The 17,589-nt window shown below is 41.9% G+C and overlaps 1 protein-coding gene across 11 annotated transcripts in view; it reads right to left on the reverse strand.

Annotated features, from left to right (window-relative positions):
* Positions 1-17,589, reverse strand: part of LOC106740603 (four and a half LIM domains protein 2) — a 214,291-nt gene that overhangs the window by 19,071 nt on the left and 177,631 nt on the right. For 8 of the 11 annotated variants that reach the window (XM_014611801.1, XM_014611794.1, XM_014611800.1 and 5 more), the window contains 2 exons: positions 8,766-8,966; positions 5,225-5,399 (listed from right to left, as the gene is read on the reverse strand). In XM_014611801.1, coding sequence (XP_014467287.1) covers positions 5,225-5,399; positions 8,766-8,966 — 376 coding nt within the window. Of the gene's footprint in view, positions 1-5,224; positions 5,400-8,765; positions 8,967-14,112; positions 14,482-14,676; positions 14,787-17,589 lie in introns of those variants that run through there. The other 3 variants (XM_014611803.1, XM_014611805.1, XM_014611807.1) reach the window with 3 other exon arrangements.

Below are 17,589 nucleotides of genomic sequence, written 5' to 3' on the forward strand. Positions count from 1 at the left end.
AAATTTCTCGAGCCATAATAGCTTTTANCATAAAGTGAAAAAATGTTTCCGAGAAAATATATTGCTATTGACTTTGTTATTTTTAGTTTTGTTGAAGTTAAATTGCAAATTTTTTCCATAATGACCTAAAGAATATTAAAATGTACTTTTTTTTTTATCTGTGTCACAAATTTTATAAATAACTTTAACTATAATAAGATTAAAAAAAGTTTGTTAAGATTTCTTTTTAATATAAATAATAAATGAATATCTTCGTTCAATTTTTGCCGATCTTCGAGAACTATTCTTATATTACATCGTCAGAGTTATTAGAATTCCCACTGAGTCATTCGTGATATTTTCCTCTTTCGAGAAGGAGGAGTATACGTATAATTATATAGTTTGCATTTGTTTTAATATTTAATTAGTGGACCACGGCATTTCTAATATTCCTAATATTAAATTAATACAAAGTACTCATTGTTTTTCTAAGAAATTTTTTGCCTCGTAAAAAATTTTTAATCTGGGGATTACAAAAAAGAATAGAGAAAGATGTTGTTAGATGCCTAAGGGAATATCGAGTTGGTACGGTTTATTTCATTCGTAAGAATAATTAATATAATATCTCGAGACTAAATAATTTCCTCTACAATTTAATTTCACAGATACGACACATTTTTCGCATTTCGATTCAAATCACGTTCTGGATTATAATTTGAGAAATCGAATTAATAGAAAAAAGTAGAGACATAGCTGTCGCTAATGTCACGAGAGAGTAGAGAGAAGTAAAATGTCCATTTAAAGCCGCAATTTTGATTAAGTTGGTGAAAAAAAAGATTTGTCATTTTCTTCTGTGTGTAAAAGATTTGGAAAAAGAACATACCCAGAGCATGAGGTCGCTCTCGATCGAACCCTTTCGCTTGTGCCCGGGGCGGCTGCTCTACTAACTTAATTATAAGCTACTCAAGGCGCCCGCTCCAATACACTTCTTCTCTTCCTCCTATGGGTCTTAATTGTCAAGATGGTCTTATTCTTTTCGTTCGATCGCCTAGACTTCTATTAAATTTTAATTCGTAGAAAGTTACTGGTTTGAGTATTGAGAAGAAAGTAGAAAGATCTCTCTCAGAGGTCTCAAAAAATAATACCAATTAACACGGAAATAAAAAAATTATTAATACTTTCATATATATAATTTTACTTTATCTTTCTAGATAATTTTGTTTTTAATTTCATTTGACGAATACGGCAAACGTTTTGTATTAACTTAATAATATACTCGTATGTTTATGATATATTTATTCTTTTGCATGCTAATTTAATAATATATAGTGCGTGGTATTAATTCTTTCAGAGTAGGTGATACATTTTATATCACGAAGTGCATTTTTTTCTAAGATATATAGATAGATAGATAAGTATTGTTTTAATTTTCGCCCTAGGCTCTGCCGTCTAAGAGTGGATAAAATAAAGATGTGCATGTAGTAATTATTTTTAACAATATAGAAGAAAGAAAACAGAAGGAAGAGAACAAAGAAGAGAAAGCGAAGAAAAAGGAAAAAAAAAAATACAAATAAAAGCAAGCGAAATTGAAAAATTATGTACATTACGTGTATTCGGATGCGTTTAGCTGAAGATAAGCAGTAGATACAGCGAGAAATCGGGTGTCAAATTAAGCATTCCCGCGAAATTCATCTTCTTCAAGTGTTTGTCGGTAAAATTTCAGTAGAGAAAGTCCCGTCTGACGAGGATTAACGTATGAAGAATGGTTTTCGAAATCGAGTGGAACGAAACGTCGGCGCGCGACGTCTGCTCAGACGTAGGAAACCGCGGAGGGTCGAAGCGCAACCTCCGGTAATCGCCGCGATTAACCTAACGACGTTATTTCACAGCTTGCGAGATAAGTCCGTCGCCCATCGACCACGCTTATCGATCCGTTCCATCTGACTATCCGTCCATTAATCATCGCGTGTGACACGAAAACGATGAAAAATGCCGACCTCGGGGTTAATTCGGGAAGGAAGCCGCTTCGCGAGGAATCGCAGGAGAGACCTCGGAAAACGAGAAAGAGAGAGAGAGAAAAGAAAGAAAGATAGGTAGAGAGAGAGAGAGAGAGAGAGAGAGAAAAGGAAAGACGATTTAATTGAGATGCTCGCGCGAAACGATTTAATGGCTATCGGTCGGCGAATTAGACGTAGGAGTGACGTACTCTCTCTCTCTCTCTCTCTCTCTCTTTCTTTCGCTCGCTCGCTCTCTCTCTCAATCTCAAAACGACTCGCAATAATTGGCCCGTGTCTGAAGGCGGGTCCTTGACTCAGTTACCTTAATAAGAAACACCGAATGCGAGATCTATCGCCTCTCTCCTTCTGCCTCGTTAGCTCGCTCGCTCGCTTCGTACCTGACACCATGAATCACTGTCGCGAGACGATACCTGCCGCTGATCGATCGGAAACAGGTGTTAATTCGCGCTCGTGGGTGGAGATCGGTTAGGGGATTCGTTCGACCTTTCGTTGTCCGTCGCGATATTGCCCTCTTCTTCCCCCCGTCCCATCGACGAATTCGCGAATATTTCTATTCCCCCGCCGGTTCTCTCTTTCTACATCGCGCGCATTTTCGGAAGCGTTTTCTCAGTCTCGCCGGAACCCGACAACCCGGCCTCGGGGTGAATTCTTCGCGAGACTTTACGAGGCAGTAAACCGCGACGAAGACTACCGGCGCGAAGTCGTAAAGTCCGCCAGCCGTTTTCGCTGGAATACACGTGTGTTCCAGTAGTCCGCTTTTTCCGTGCTCGTTCGAAGCGCCGAGAGAGAGGGGGGACGAAAACGACGCGTTGCCAGCGCACAAACGGGTACGGGAAGAAAAGAGTTTCTCCTCTTCGAATATATGTGCGTAAATCCGACGTATTGTCAATCGTTCTTCTTATCGGCAAGTTTTTCCCGTTTACTGTTTATAAATCATCATTTAATCGAACTGCGAATAGGAATTACCTCTATTTAACTTTACGTAGCTAAACCTGTATATTCGGTTCTTTCTATGTATTTATTTATTTATTTATTTATAAATGGGTTAAGCTTTTTGGCAAAATATAGGAAAATAGCAAACGAAGAAACCAAAAATAAAATATAAGAAACAGAGAAAGAAAAGAATACGCGAACAGAAAACAAACCACGTAATTACGTAGAATGAATTACAAATAGAAAAAAAAAACAAGCGAAAATGAAACTTACAATAGATCTTGATTTGTCGGCACATTTTTCATTTTTAAGTTCTTAGTTTTTATTTATTTAGTTTTTACTTTATTTATGCGATAATAAATTCTCCACCCATCCCTTTCGCGGCATAAAATATATAATTAAATTAATGCAAATAACAAAAGAAAATGGAATAATTACGAGTAATGATTCAAAGTAAATTTTCCAAAGTAATTTGCCGACTCAGGAGATCCCCTATTTTCATGATTTTCTATCAACCGGTTGATTAGATTGTTCTGCCAATAGTCACGATCGGTCTTATTTTCAGATCTTGTGGCATTAAGCCCCATATAAGAATTGTAAGACTTCATGTCAAGATATATAATCGCGTGTGGTTCGCAAAAAAATGTACGGGAAGCTCAGTGAGACGTAATTCGCGTGACTGACAATTCGTTAATGAAGATGCCTAATAAGAACACTTCTTAATGTGACATATGAACTAAAATGGTTAAAGACATTGAATGATCTTTTGTCAACATGTTCGAAAGGTTAAAAGGTTTAAATTTTTCGTACAAAGTGCGACATGTCTCAAAGAAAGAAGGAAAGGTGCTTTTCTAAAATTTCTTATTGATTATATATAATTGTGTTCGCTTAGCGCGATGTGTTTCCATATACAAAATTTTGTAGAATCCCGCGCAAGTTTAACTTTACTTTCTTCTCACTATCTTTCGCGCTTAATTACAGATAAATTTCTTCTTAATAAAAATATCGGGGTTTCCTAATCACTTCTGAATTTTATAGTGAATACTGAGGAAGAAAGTTGTAGAAAAAATACGATTAGAAGTCGCAGGAAATTTCATGCTGAAGCAGTCAACAAATTTTTACTTTCCCACAAAATGCGAAACATGAAAAAGGCTCTTCTTATGATTTTGATCATGTATAATTGTGTTCATTTAATGTTTTCATATACGGAACTGTGTAGAGAATCTCAAGTTTCAATTTGTCTATTTTATATCACGACGAAAATATCGAGGTTCACGACTTTTATGCCGAATGTAAAATAAGAGCGGCTATAGAAAAGCGAATATAAAAGGTGCCGGAAATCTCAAGATTAAATGATTAAGAGCTTTCACTTTTTCATGTAAAATGCAATGTATTTTAACATGAAGAGACTCTCTCTACATGAAGAGAAAAAAGATATAAAAAGTGAAAATATTTAATGTGTACTATAACACATTTATTTAAATCAATATAGGTATTTAATACTGAGAGACTTTTTTCAAACGAAAAAAAAAACATTTTCTAAAAATTGTGGCTTTTCATAAAAGCAGTTAATTTGTTTGAATAAAAAAATTTAGGTTTAAACAAATATGTATTAGTATTCAACAAATGAATATCTTTTATTCTTTAGATATTTCTTCCCTCAATGTAAGATCTCTTATTGCTCTTACGGAATTTTCTTCATTTAACGTGATGCGTTTTCATGTATGAAAACAGTGAATATAAGAATCCCGAAATAAATTTTATCCTCTTCTGACGAAAATGCGCGATGCTTGAAGCCTATATTGAGAGAAAAGTGTCTAAAAATTAAAAAAATATTTATTCGGTAGGTATTGATGAAATATTTATTTATACTAATATATATGTTCTGCACTAAAAACAAATTTATTTCAACTGAAAAAATATACATTTCCTTAAATCCGTAGCTTCTCATGTGAAAGCAATTGTTTATTCTATTTCAATAAAAGAATTTAGACAGAAATATTTAAATAAGTAAACATCAGAAACAAATCCATGAAGGATGCGATACTAACTTGGAAGCCGAATTAAGTATTTAAATAAATATGTTATTAGTACCCACTGAATAAATATTTGTGGTTTTTTAGAGATTTTCTCTCTTAATATAGTAAAACGCAACACGCGTTTATTTGTTTGACGACGAATCGAATGTGTCGTGGTAGCAGCTCGTTTAAAGTCTCCTGGTATTTCGAGGATCTCTTCTGTCCTCTTTCTACAAAGGATCATTATATATGTACGCTACGGAATATATTACGTACCAGCACGGAAGATCTCGCCGCATCCATCGCAACGGCTAGCGAATTGAGCGTCGTAGCAGTTGCCGCAGTAGATCTTGTCCACCTTGCTGCCGAACTGTTTGTCCACCAAGGACACTCTGCACCTGTTGCAGAGGAAGCAGGCCTCGTGCCAATGCTTATCCTTGTACGACAGATCCTGCAAAACGAAATCCCGATAATTACGCTGGAGCTCCATTGCATTTTTCGCTTCCCGCTCGCTTATCTTCCGAACACAACGGCTTATCGCGCAATAAAATCGAAGAACGCGAAAGAGCCTATCACAAAGATCGGTTTCGCAAAAAAGATCAATGCTTTATTTGCGCGTATTGCCGCGATATTTCATTTTTCGTTTTCTTTTCTGTGACTTTCTCATTTGTTATCTGAGGATCGTACGGAATTACAACTGTCGTCATTGTTCGTTGACTGTCGCGTTATCGTTAGATATAGACAGCAAACATTGAGACAGCGAAGAATGTAGAATTGATGACGGAAAATTCGAAAGACATTCTCTTGTATATATATATATATTTTTTTTTTCGAACGGGCGAAAAGACGCGAAGAAACGCATTGCAAAGACGATCACATGATTCTCACCTGCTAAGTTCAATGAAATTAAAAGTTTTGCGAATTTCTTTACCGTCGACTTTTGAATAAAAGATGGACAGGACAAATCAACGTCTCACGGAGCCTTAATGTTATTTAGAAAATTTATATACTATTAGTAAATTAAATAATTTATAATAACACACTAATTTATAATGGTAATGTATTCATTTATAATAGCGATATATTAATTTTTTACTTACATAATAATTTAAAGTAGATTATTAAAGGAAATTAGGTAATTTAATTAGATTAGATTAGATTCAATAGATACGATTATACTTCGTTACTCCAATCCAGTGCATTTCTGAGAGCGACTCGATTAACGAACATTCGAATTTATTTTCTGCGTGTTTACTGATGGCAATGATTTGCTCCACGTTGTTCGGACAAATTATATTTAAAATATATTAATTTAAAGGTCTTTATACGTAGACATCTAATTAGTGAATTAAATATATCCAATTTAATTAAATTAACGAATTGTATTTCATAATCGTTAAGTTTTCTAATTATCTTAATGGCATTAAAACACCGCGAAAAAACCGATTTATCTGTGTCCACTTGTTCTAGCGCGCGCGACAACGTTGCATTAACACATCGAATGCCGTGACGGTCACAGGTGACTAGTACTATGAGAGTACCGTGTCTTATTGAGTTACGTACACAGTATTACGTATACATTATAATTGGTTGCATTTGCAAAATCGGTTACACGGCCAATTGAGAACCGACGAAACGAGGTAAGGGATACGCGTGTCTCGAGTTACAGTTATTCACCGTATCTTCGACGATTCAATCATCCGTTGAGTTCTTGCGCAATCAACATGGCAGGCAACGTGTTAATTACTACCTTACTAACGAAACACTCAACGAGGTCGCCAAAGGGAACCTCTGAGAGCGGCGATGCAACGGCAAAGAAACTCGCAACTTTCCAATTTCACTTCGAAACTTTCGGAATTTCGCTACCAATGAAACTCGTTATAACGCACACCGTCGTCGTTGCGAGCACGAAGCCAAGGAAAGCTCTAAATAAACTTCACTCGCCGTGGCAAACAATCGGATAGCGGAGGACAAGCGGATTAACTTGACCGAGCGAAAATAGTTCTCGTCGCGAAGAGACGCGATTAAAGTCGCCAACAATGGAATGAAACGCCCAGCGATAAACGACGATAAAGCCCGCTCGAGGATGCAAGATCTCTCCGCGATCTTGCGTGTGATACCGCGAACATATGTCACGCGTTACTCGGCGTAATAAAAATACAGAGGGGTGTCTGACAATTAACGACACACTCGTGCATAGAGCAGCACGCCGAACTCCGGAAGAAAGTTCTCTTCCATTTTGCATATTTCGCGGTATCGTTAATTGTCGGACACCCTTTGTACACGGTGACAACGCGTGACCATTCGCGATGCGTGGAAAAACGTTTTCAGGAAGCGATCGCGGATGCCGCGATCTCGTGAACAATTAATCATTGGATCGTTGCGTATTCGCGCGGGCACGCAGCACAATGCGGATAAACGATGACGTGAACGCTCGCTTTTCTCGTGCCGGGTCGTCCATTTTCCCTCGTAGGAATACAAACGAGGAACGAGAGATCTTTCTCTCCCTCTCTCTCTCTCTCTTTCGCGCGCGTGAAGACGACGGCCGCATGCCGTTAGTAGGAAAGAGAGAAAAAGAGCGGAAATCTCGCGGCCGACGCACACGGGTAGCAGCCGGTTACACCTGCATCATCGCCGCTATTTCTAGAAATGAGTAAGTCGACGCCTGCGCGCCTCACCATCTATTGACACCTGGTCTCATAATCGTACGACGGCCGCTAATTACACCTTTAGGCCGAACACGGCGGACGACAGTAATTTATTGTTTCCGTGCGCGCGCGCGTGAAAACGTACGACCCGAGTCGCGGGGCACGTTGGGAAGGATAATTTTTCGTGTCCTTCGGCCGACCGTGAACTTTAATCTCCTGTTTACGTGCCGCCCATCGCAACGAGCGCGTGTCTGCGCTTTATACGTATTGAGCTGAGCCGTGGCTTCTATTTGTTAATAAATAAATTCAGTTGTTCTTAATTGAATTGCAATATATAGCACACGATTTCTTTTGATAATATAATATATATAATAATATGTTATTCATGAGACGTTTCGTACGATAAGAGTGAGAAGTCGCCATATTTCTTATAAAAAATATCTATACTTAAAGTTTCAAAGATGTGAACTCCCCCCTCCTCCCCTCCCGCTATTAAGATGCATATAAGGTGAATATATAGAATGATAAAATCTGTTCACGTTTGAATTGTCTCAATAAATAAGTTCTATTTTGGAGAGGATTTTCCTTGAAAATTCAAGTAACTTAGGTGTGAAATATAAATCAGCATTCACCTGTGACGAACGATTGTTGTTATACGAAGCGCTTCATGAATATGATTTATATATAAGGAGATACGACGATATATAATTTTATATCACGCACATACATGTAAGATAATATATGTAATATTTTTTAATGATAATATATAATTTTATATCACACACATACATGTAAGATAATACATGTAATATTTTTTAATGAAATTTTTTATATGTTAGAAATTAAAAAAAATGTGCAGTAGTTTAATATGTATGTTTGTTATTATTAATAATGACTCGCGTTTAAAATTAATAAGTTGCTCGGTGACTTTCTCTTTGCGAGTATCTGAAGAAAATAAATATTCTCCGTCTAACTCGGAAAGTTTTTCACGACATAACCCAATAATATTCGAATATAGTTTGAGAGAAAGAAGGAAACATTCGTCGCCCAACTTGGTTATCTTACAATTTAAACTGCTCGGCACCATTTCCCACGTGTCAACGAAGAATAGAAGTGTCCGAGTTTGAAGAAGTTACGCGAAGTGTGCGAGCTTTACGTAATAACTGTACCTTGGAGTCGATGCCGATGATTTTGTTGCACTCCTCGCAGCCATTGGCAAACACGCTCTCGTAACACTTAATGCAGTAGGGATGCTCGTCCCTGAGGACGTAACGCTGTCCTGTTAAGGATTCGTCGCACTGCCAGCAACAGAAGTGGCCGCTGTGCCAGTCCTTGTTCATCGCCTTCGTGTATTCGCCACTGAAAATCAACTGCAACACGAATATCGGTCGTTTAGAATTCGCGGTGACCTCGTCGCAAAATCGCTCTTTCTACGGAATCTCTACGGTAGTATTGCGTCGATGTTCGATGTATCTTTAGGTGAATCGTCCTCGCAAGGGAAGCTCTGGGAGTGCACCTTATCGGTTTCGATATGTCGTTGGACATATCATAGAGAGAGAGAGAGAAAGAGAGAGAATAAATAAAATATATATAATATATAATATATATTAAATATATACAAGATTTAAATAAGAGACATATATTCTTTTATAAGCCCTTTCTCACACGTTTGACCCTTTGAACCCTAATTCTCAAGAGCGGTACGGCAGATATACTCCGGATTTTTAGGTAAAGAGGTGACACGCACACGTTATTTTGTTTTATTTTTTATAAATTATTTCGTGATATATTAGAATTAAAGTCAAAATGCAACGGTATATTGTAACGGTATACTGTGAAGGGCCCTGACTGGCGGTTTAACGGGTAATGGGCTTATCACCTGTATCCCGTTATAGTGGGATAATGGGCTCAAAAGGTTAAGCGTCAAAACAATCACCAAAGCGAATTCTACGGATTTTATTGTGAGCAAATATTTGAAAACATGAGAGGTTTCGAAGATATTCACTCATAATTAAATACATTGAAATAATCTCGAAGGATTATTTCAACTCTCAGATGCGAAGTACTTATAAAAAATTGTCTCTTATTTTTGGGCTACTTTTCAATATATCCAAAATTTACCGAAATCAATAAGGAGCACTTCCAGCATAGGCCTATTTTGTAACATTTCACGACAATATCATCATCATTACGTTGTCGTTGCGAATTTTTTTCTACCATATAATAAGTTGCTTGAATGAATTCGTAAGAATTTTTATGAAAAATTTAAAGCCGGTATCTAGTTAGAAATAACTTCATTTCTTCTATTTTTTTTTTTCAATAAACACCTGCTATTCTACACATTATTAAATAAAGTTATGTCTAACTGTAAAAGTATTGGTTTCAAATTTTTCATAAAAATCTCGACAAACTTGTCGAAAAACTCAGCATTATACCTGTTCAAAGGCGATGTAACGATAACGACACTATCGTTAAAAGTTACAGAACAGGCCTACCGATTTTCCCCTGTTCATTTCTTCTTGCGAGGACAACGTTGTCCGATGTTTGCGCAGTGGTACTTTGACTATGTCGTTGGCAGCTACGATGTGATGTACGCAACGTTTACAGTAACACGTGCGTATTGTTTACGATGTAACGCTCGCCAAGTGTGTTGCTAATTTCTTAAAATCTATTAATGCCGGATTTATGTTCAAACTGATGCGTTTATATGTATATTTGCGACGTTTGTCTGTCACGTAAAAATCTCTGTCTTTTATCTTCCACGTATATGGGAAAACAACAAGTTTACAATGTAACGGTTGTCAATGTGCCGATTTCTTAAGATGCGTACACACCTAGCAAACGAATAAAGAACGTGTGATGTATTCGCGTCTAAACGCGCGTGAATTTTTTTTTAAACCATCTGATAAACCATCTTACGAGCAAATCGGCCCGAAACTGTTTGGCTCGGATTTGTTACACTTTTCAAGATGACAACGAAAGTTTACGCTTGTCTTTCGTTTGTTGTTTATTCGCTAGGTGTATACACACTTTTAAGATCTATCTCATCTCATGTTGGATTCGTATACAGTAATTAATGAGTTTACATGTTTGTGAAACGCTTATACGTTATGTAAGATCATCTGTTTTTGTTTTCAATGTGTAGGAAAAAAAAACATCCCAAATTTACGACGTAACGTTTGTGAAATGTATCGACTTCCTAAAATCTGCATTTGTATGTTGCGTCGCGCTAACTTTCAATTTTCACACTAATTCGCGCGTTTATACGCGTTTGTTTGCGGGAACATTCCTACGTAATGTGTGGGCACTTGTTATTTTCCGCGTGCGAAAAAACCAACGATTCACGATGCAATGGTCGTTAAGTGTCTCTCGACTGTGCAAAATTCGCACCTTAACGTTGGATTCATGTTACTAATCGACGGATTTATACGTTCCGCAACATACGTATCTCGTCTCTCATCTGCATATAAGTCGACGACGGATAATTCAGATTCCTCGAGGCCGTAAATTCCAGATCGCGAATGAAACATCGTATAAACGTCGCGAGTCGATCCGCTCGCCGTGATTCGCGAGTCGCGTCTTCGTGTCGCACTCTCGGCGGTTTCTTCTTCTTCTCCTCCCGCGTTTTCGATCCTCCCGGGCTCGTCGGTACCAAAGAGAAGGCACGCACGCGACGGTCGTCCCGAGACGTTTCTTCGTCGTGACTTCGTCCGGTGAACAACGCGCGTTCGCACGAACTACGAAAACGCTCGCAGGCGACACGAGGAGGAAATCGCTCCTCTCATCGGAGAACCGTATTTTCCACCGTGCGTTATCGGCTGCTTTTCATTTAATGACACAAATCGAGTATCATTTCATCGTCTTTGTTTCGCATTCAATGAGTAACAAAGTTAGGGATGATGCTTGTGTCGACTTGTATCACCGAATAGAAAGAACCCATTGGAGCGACGCGAGAGACAAAGGAAGGGAGGAAGAAAGGAAGAAAGAAAGCAAATTTCTTCCTGGATCGTGTACGATGCGCGTTATCACGGCGTACCGGGGGTCTCGCTGGTTCGTGCTAGTAATATGTACCTTGGATGAGTGCTGTTGTATGTGCTGGCTGAGTATTTCTGTACAAAGACATATCTGTCTATCGTGACACACGCGTACGACTGTGCGCAAATCTTGTCCGAACGTTCTCATGATCGCGCGAGTGTTCTTTTTTGCTTCTTTACGGGGACCTAGCACGCGCGCTCTATCGGTCTTTGGGGAAGATCCGTTTGATTGATTCGCGAGAGCAGCCGGGAGAGGTGCTATTAATTCGCAAAGCACTCGTCAAGGTCTAAAAGACCTATGTTTCATTGTATTGTATCTAAGTATATTATACATCTAATTATATATTGTATTTATTTGTATCTCTACAAATATATTGTATCCTTTATATCATGTGGATTTCACGTAGTAAATATATAAAGATATTGGATAATTATTATATTACGTTACATTAGTACGAAATATTCATTGTACTCGTGAAGTAAAATCGAAGACAAAATCATCCGGTTCAAAGATATCAATGATATCTTTCGTAAATGAGAAATTAAACGAAATTAACTTGGTATTTTTTCAAACGTATATAACGAGATCTTCCTAGTTGGTATCTGAAATCTGTCTCACTTGAGGGAAGCCTCAAATAATAATGATTAACAACGGATCTACGATTGAAAGTGTGCGAATATCTCGCGACTTTCGAAATTGGACATTTCCCTCGATTGCCGGAGCTCCGAGACACCCGAAATCAAGGAATGACTCAAATCATCTCAAAGAAAGGGAACGCACTTCTCCCAGCTTACTCTCTTCCTTTACAGGGAACGGAATATCACCGTGAGTGTTCTTTAAAGAATGGCGCCGCGCGCTCTTTATCGCTCTCAGCGGTCGCGAGACGGTGTCTCTCTCGCTTCCTCTCGAGCGATCCTGAAGAGCCTGAGCTCCCGAAGAGCACCACCCCAGTCCTCGGCAGGACACGTTCCGCTCGTCGGGCTTGTGGCCCGCAGTCACGAAATGTCAGAGGACGGAGACGGGCCGAGATCCGTTCGTGGTATTCGTGATATCGCTTTAGACATACGGGGCCGAACGCGGCTGCTCGCGTGACGGACCGTGGAAACGCGACACCCGGCCTGAAGTCCGTCTTCTTCACCCGGGTATTTTTGGCCGATCGTAAATCGTCCTCGGGGGCGAGCGAGCGAGCGAGTGAGCGGCGGATTGAGCGGGGGAGAACGCGAGATCGAATGCGTCGACATCATCTCCAGGCGCGATCGGCCGCAAACGAGAGCGAAATTACACACGAATCCGCCTGCGCCGAACAGCTTCAGCTGTCGAGTGAAGGGCGGCAGTTCGCCATCCGACAACCTTTTCCAGACCGGCTGGTAGCGGCAGTCGACGGCGAAAAGGTTGCGGCAAATGTCTCTTCGATGTTTCTCTTCATCTGTGTTTTTTTTTCTTTCTTTTTATCGTTAGAATGGCCGAAGGTCCGCTGAGAACGGTCACGTGATTCTCACCTGCGCTCGGATTATGGAACTGAGCATCTGTTGTGAAAATGTCCCGAATAAATTCCGACTGGAATCATTCAGTTATTCCCTGGATTTTCTCTTGTACTTTCGCAGGAATAATTCAACCGATCTCCCGAATTCGGAATCAATTCCGCACCGAATCCAATAATACGCGTCCCGTTGGAGTGGACCCTAATTGGAAGTGATTCTGTTTTCCCCGGAAAACGCAATAGAAATCTAGGGAATAAACGAGCAATTCCGATCGGAACCCGTTACGAAGAATTCCACAATACGCGCCCAAAACGTATTGAGTTGAAAAGTATATTTTCCAGTCTTCTCGTCACCGACTATATGCTTTTGTGCCGTATAAAGCGCAGTCTTTCTCGGGACCGAGTGATATTATCCTCTTTCTTCTTCCCCTCTTTCTCTCTCTCTCTCTCTCTCTATCGAGCGTCAAAGGTTGAAGGTTTTCATGAGACCTATTTTTCTCCGATCTCCGTTTTCCCTCGTTTACCGACAGAATCGGAATCGAGAGAGAAGTTCATCTCAAGGGGATCCTTCGGCGAGCAACGCGTTACCCCGACCGCATAACTTAGTCACTGCGTTAGGCACGGCGAGTAGAAAAATGCCGTCACTCGAGCGAAATGACTCGCGTAATACTCTCGGCATGATGCGCGTCTTCTTCCTATCCGACCGGAAGGTTTCCCTCGCGGGGAAATCACCGAGAGTATATCTTCCCGCTGATCTCTCCCGCCGCGCTCGCGCGTTTCGCGGTTTCGCGGCGTTCCCCGGGGTGACGCTCTTCTCCCCGTTCTTATTGCCGGGGCGGAAATGGGGAGTTTGCGAATTGCCGAGGTATGCGACGCGCGATGATGATCGTGGATGATCGCGAGACAGCGACTTGAAGCGGGCCGCCGTTAAGAGGAGCAAGAAAGAAGCGGTAAAAGGGGCGCTCTGCGGGTCTGCCGTTATAACGTCAGCCAGCACATACTCTTCGATGGCGTGGTGGTTCTGCGTGCTGTCGACCTCGGTGATCGTGACCTCCGACGCGTTCTGATCGTGGCTCTCCCGGCGCTTGGTCGTCTTCTTCACTTTGCGCACCTTGCGCTCGGTGGTCGTGTACACTACACTGTCTACGTCCGCCATCTCTGCGCTCTACCCTCTTCCGCCTTCTGTTGTCGTCACGATGCGATCCCGCCTGGCCGATTGAACCGACTGAGGATCGACTGTCGTACTCGACCGGCTCTCTCTCGAGAGGGATTCGGCGTGCAAGGGGGGAGGGCGGATAGAGAGAGAAAAGGGAAATTAAGAAAGAGAGGAGAAAAACAAAAGAGAAAGTGAGAGGGTGAGAGAAAAAGCGTGAGAGAGAAAGAAAGGGCGAGAGAGAGAGAGAGAAAGAGAGAGAGAGAGAGAGAGAGAGAGGGAATGAGTATGTATATATATGAGCGTGTGTATGAGAGAGAGAGAGAAAAAAGAAGAGAGAGGGGGGTCGAGAGAGCGCCGCGAGTTTTTCGACGTCGAGATTTAGAAAAAGAAATCGGAACGGCGAGGCTACTTGTCCCGAGACTACTGTTCAGCGGCTTTCGAGCTTGCGAACTGACTGAAATCTAGGATCGGCCCGCTCCGGGCGTCATCATATCGGGACGCTATTTTCGGCGTCCCGACGACTCCAGAAACGCGCCGCGTCGCGCCGCGCCCGCCACCTTCCTCTCCATCCCCCTCGTCTTTCCTCGCGCCCCCTGCCGCCCGTCTGTGCTCTTCCAAATCGCCCTCCACCACCCTTGCCCCTTCGTCTCTCTCGCGGCGCTTCTCTCCTTCTCCCGAAGCTCGATGCAGTGTGCCGGGTGCAACTTTTCTACGATACGTCCGTTTCTACTCTTTCCCTCCTCTCCTCTCTCCCTTCTTCTTCATCTTCTTCTTTGAGCTTCTTCAAGCTTCTTCGAGCTTCCTCGTCCTGCTCTCTCCTCCCGTCGTGAATGACGGGTGGTTCCCCGACAGCCGTCGACTTCTCCGCCCTTCCATGTCACTTTCTTCTTCTTCTTCTTCTCCTCGATGCCTTCCCTTTACCAGTCATTACTCGGAAATGATGTGTATATCCTTGGTTTTTAAAGGAATAACACCGAGGGAGGGTCGTGGCTCGCGAATTCCGGTGGAGATGCTTGCCCGAGGGACTTTCCGACCGTCGACGAAGAAAGAGAGAGAGAGAGAGAGAGAGAGAGAACGATCGGACGTTAAATTCATCTGTTTCCACCTTTATCTTTGCCGTTAAATTGTTGATGTCGCGCTGCCGCCATCATTGTCGTCGTCGTTCGCGCTCGCCATCGTCGGCTACAGTCGCGAAAATACTCGGTGAGAATACATTTTTCATGGGAACGAGAGAGAGAGAGGAGGAGAGGGAGCGGGGGAGAAAGAGAATTGCATTCTTGAATAAATCGTCTTTAGAAATTTACGGCCCGCCGATCGGGACGTTCCTTCCGAGTCGAGGACCGGACGAAATTATTGCTCCTATCGGAGGATCTAGGTAAAGGATATATCGATATCCTCCTAACCGTATCCTAACCGTGTCCTTGGCGCCCGAGATAAACAGATTCATCGTCAGGCGAACGATTATTCTGCTCGCGCGAGATTTCGACATTTTTACGTAAGCTCGGCGCATTCCAAGAACAAATGGCGGACATTGTTAATAAAGGATAAGAGACGAGAGGACGTAAATCGCGTGTGAACGCGTTACGCCTCGCAATACGGATTCGTTCCGCGAGGCGCGTGAGAAATCAAGAACGACCGGCCGGCCGAGCATCGCGCTCTGTGCTCGCGCGAAGATTATTATTACGATAAAAGTGGCGGCTGGGCGCCATCGAGCAACTACAAATCTCCGATAGTTCATAAACGCGCCGTATAAATATTGTTTAAGAGTGACGCTCGCGGGAACGACCGTAAATCAGGCCGTTTACGATCAAGCGAAGCCGTTCTACTTAATTTTCGGACGGTTTTGCATTCGGCACGCGGTGGTCGTGTCGTAACGCGCGCCGTGACACATTTAGCGCCTCGCCGGCGCTTCTTTTTCCTCCCCCTCTTTCCTCCTCTTTCTCGTTTTTATATCTAGCACCGAAATAGAGAGATCGTCTCTCTCTCTCTCTCTCTCTCCTTCTTTCTCTCTCTTAGTCACGATCGACACGCGAGTGGGCGCGCCGATTCGGGAGAAGTATCGGATTGCTCGTTACGCATCGCACGCATCAATAAAAGTGGGAATGCGCGATCGGCGTCCTACTCGGGTTGCCCCGTCGATTTTTTCCTCTTCAAATCTGCCGAAAAAAGCATCGTCGCGGCGTCTTGATCCTCTGCCAAACAGGTGGTTCCCGGCCGCGCTCGCGCGAGGCAGCGAAAAATAGAATTCGAACGAAAAGTTGAGATAGAGAGAAAGAGAACGCGTGTGTGTGCGCGCGCGCTTGTGAAAGAGAGAGAGGGCGATCGGTGGAGTAATTGGGTCGGAATGTTTCACACATCACCAATATCTCTTGCCACCCACGCGCGGGGGGAAAACTCGCTCGGACATTAATCTGCGAGAACGCAATATATCCTAGCGAGTCAAGTCGAATCGCGGACTTTCCGGGACAATCAGATTCGTGCGAAAGATCCCGTCGTTTTTCCAGTGAATTCCGGCTGGTGGAGCTTAATTTGCCGATTTCGGTATTTAGAAGGAAACGAGAGACCTTGTTGCTTGGAAAAGATACCGTGTCGATATTGTTTAGTTTATCTGTAAAAATTACTAATGTTCTGAGACATAAGGACGGGTAATCTTATTATATACCTGACATCTTATTTACTATTTCTTTATCTTATTTATTATTGTTATTATTATTATTAAACTCTCATTATCGTCATCATCATCATCGTAATCGTTGAAAAAAGATCGAATTCATGGTACACGGTAAGCATTAATAATGCTCGGCCACTTTGACTAGACTCAGCGTTACCGGAAATCTTCAATCCTACGCATAATATTTGCATCATGACAGTTAAGCGTTCGAAGTAGCGGCGAAATTTCTAGAAACAGCTGACCCGTCACTGTGACAGCTCGACATGTATCTGATGTTAATAAAGTTAAGAAGCGCAATCAAGCGCAGAATGACTCTAAATTTAGCAAGTGACCGTCACAGCTGCCAAATGAGTATTATTGACTCTCAGTGCAGGAACCCTTTCGGTCGTGGCGAAAGGGCGAGGAGCATTTTGTTTCGAATCCTTCTCCCTCTTACGTGGGAGGATCACAGGATCGAAGGAATCAGAAATAGGACACGGTCGGCGGTGTAATATAATATTATGGAGGGTCTACCGGAAATGGGGCGAATTAAAAATATTCGGACGGCGTTTCGGGCAAGAAAGAAGGAGGCGCGAGCGCGACGAATCCGCGACGACGAGTCTCGCCGTCTTCGTCGGTCGTGTTAATGTCGTCGTGCTGGGCGCGATGTGT

Source organism: Dinoponera quadriceps, unplaced genomic scaffold (assembly GCF_001313825.1).
Source record: "Dinoponera quadriceps isolate SergipeBrazil2010 unplaced genomic scaffold, ASM131382v1 scaffold278, whole genome shotgun sequence".
In the NCBI taxonomy this organism is placed as follows: Eukaryota; Metazoa; Arthropoda; class Insecta; order Hymenoptera; family Formicidae; genus Dinoponera; species Dinoponera quadriceps.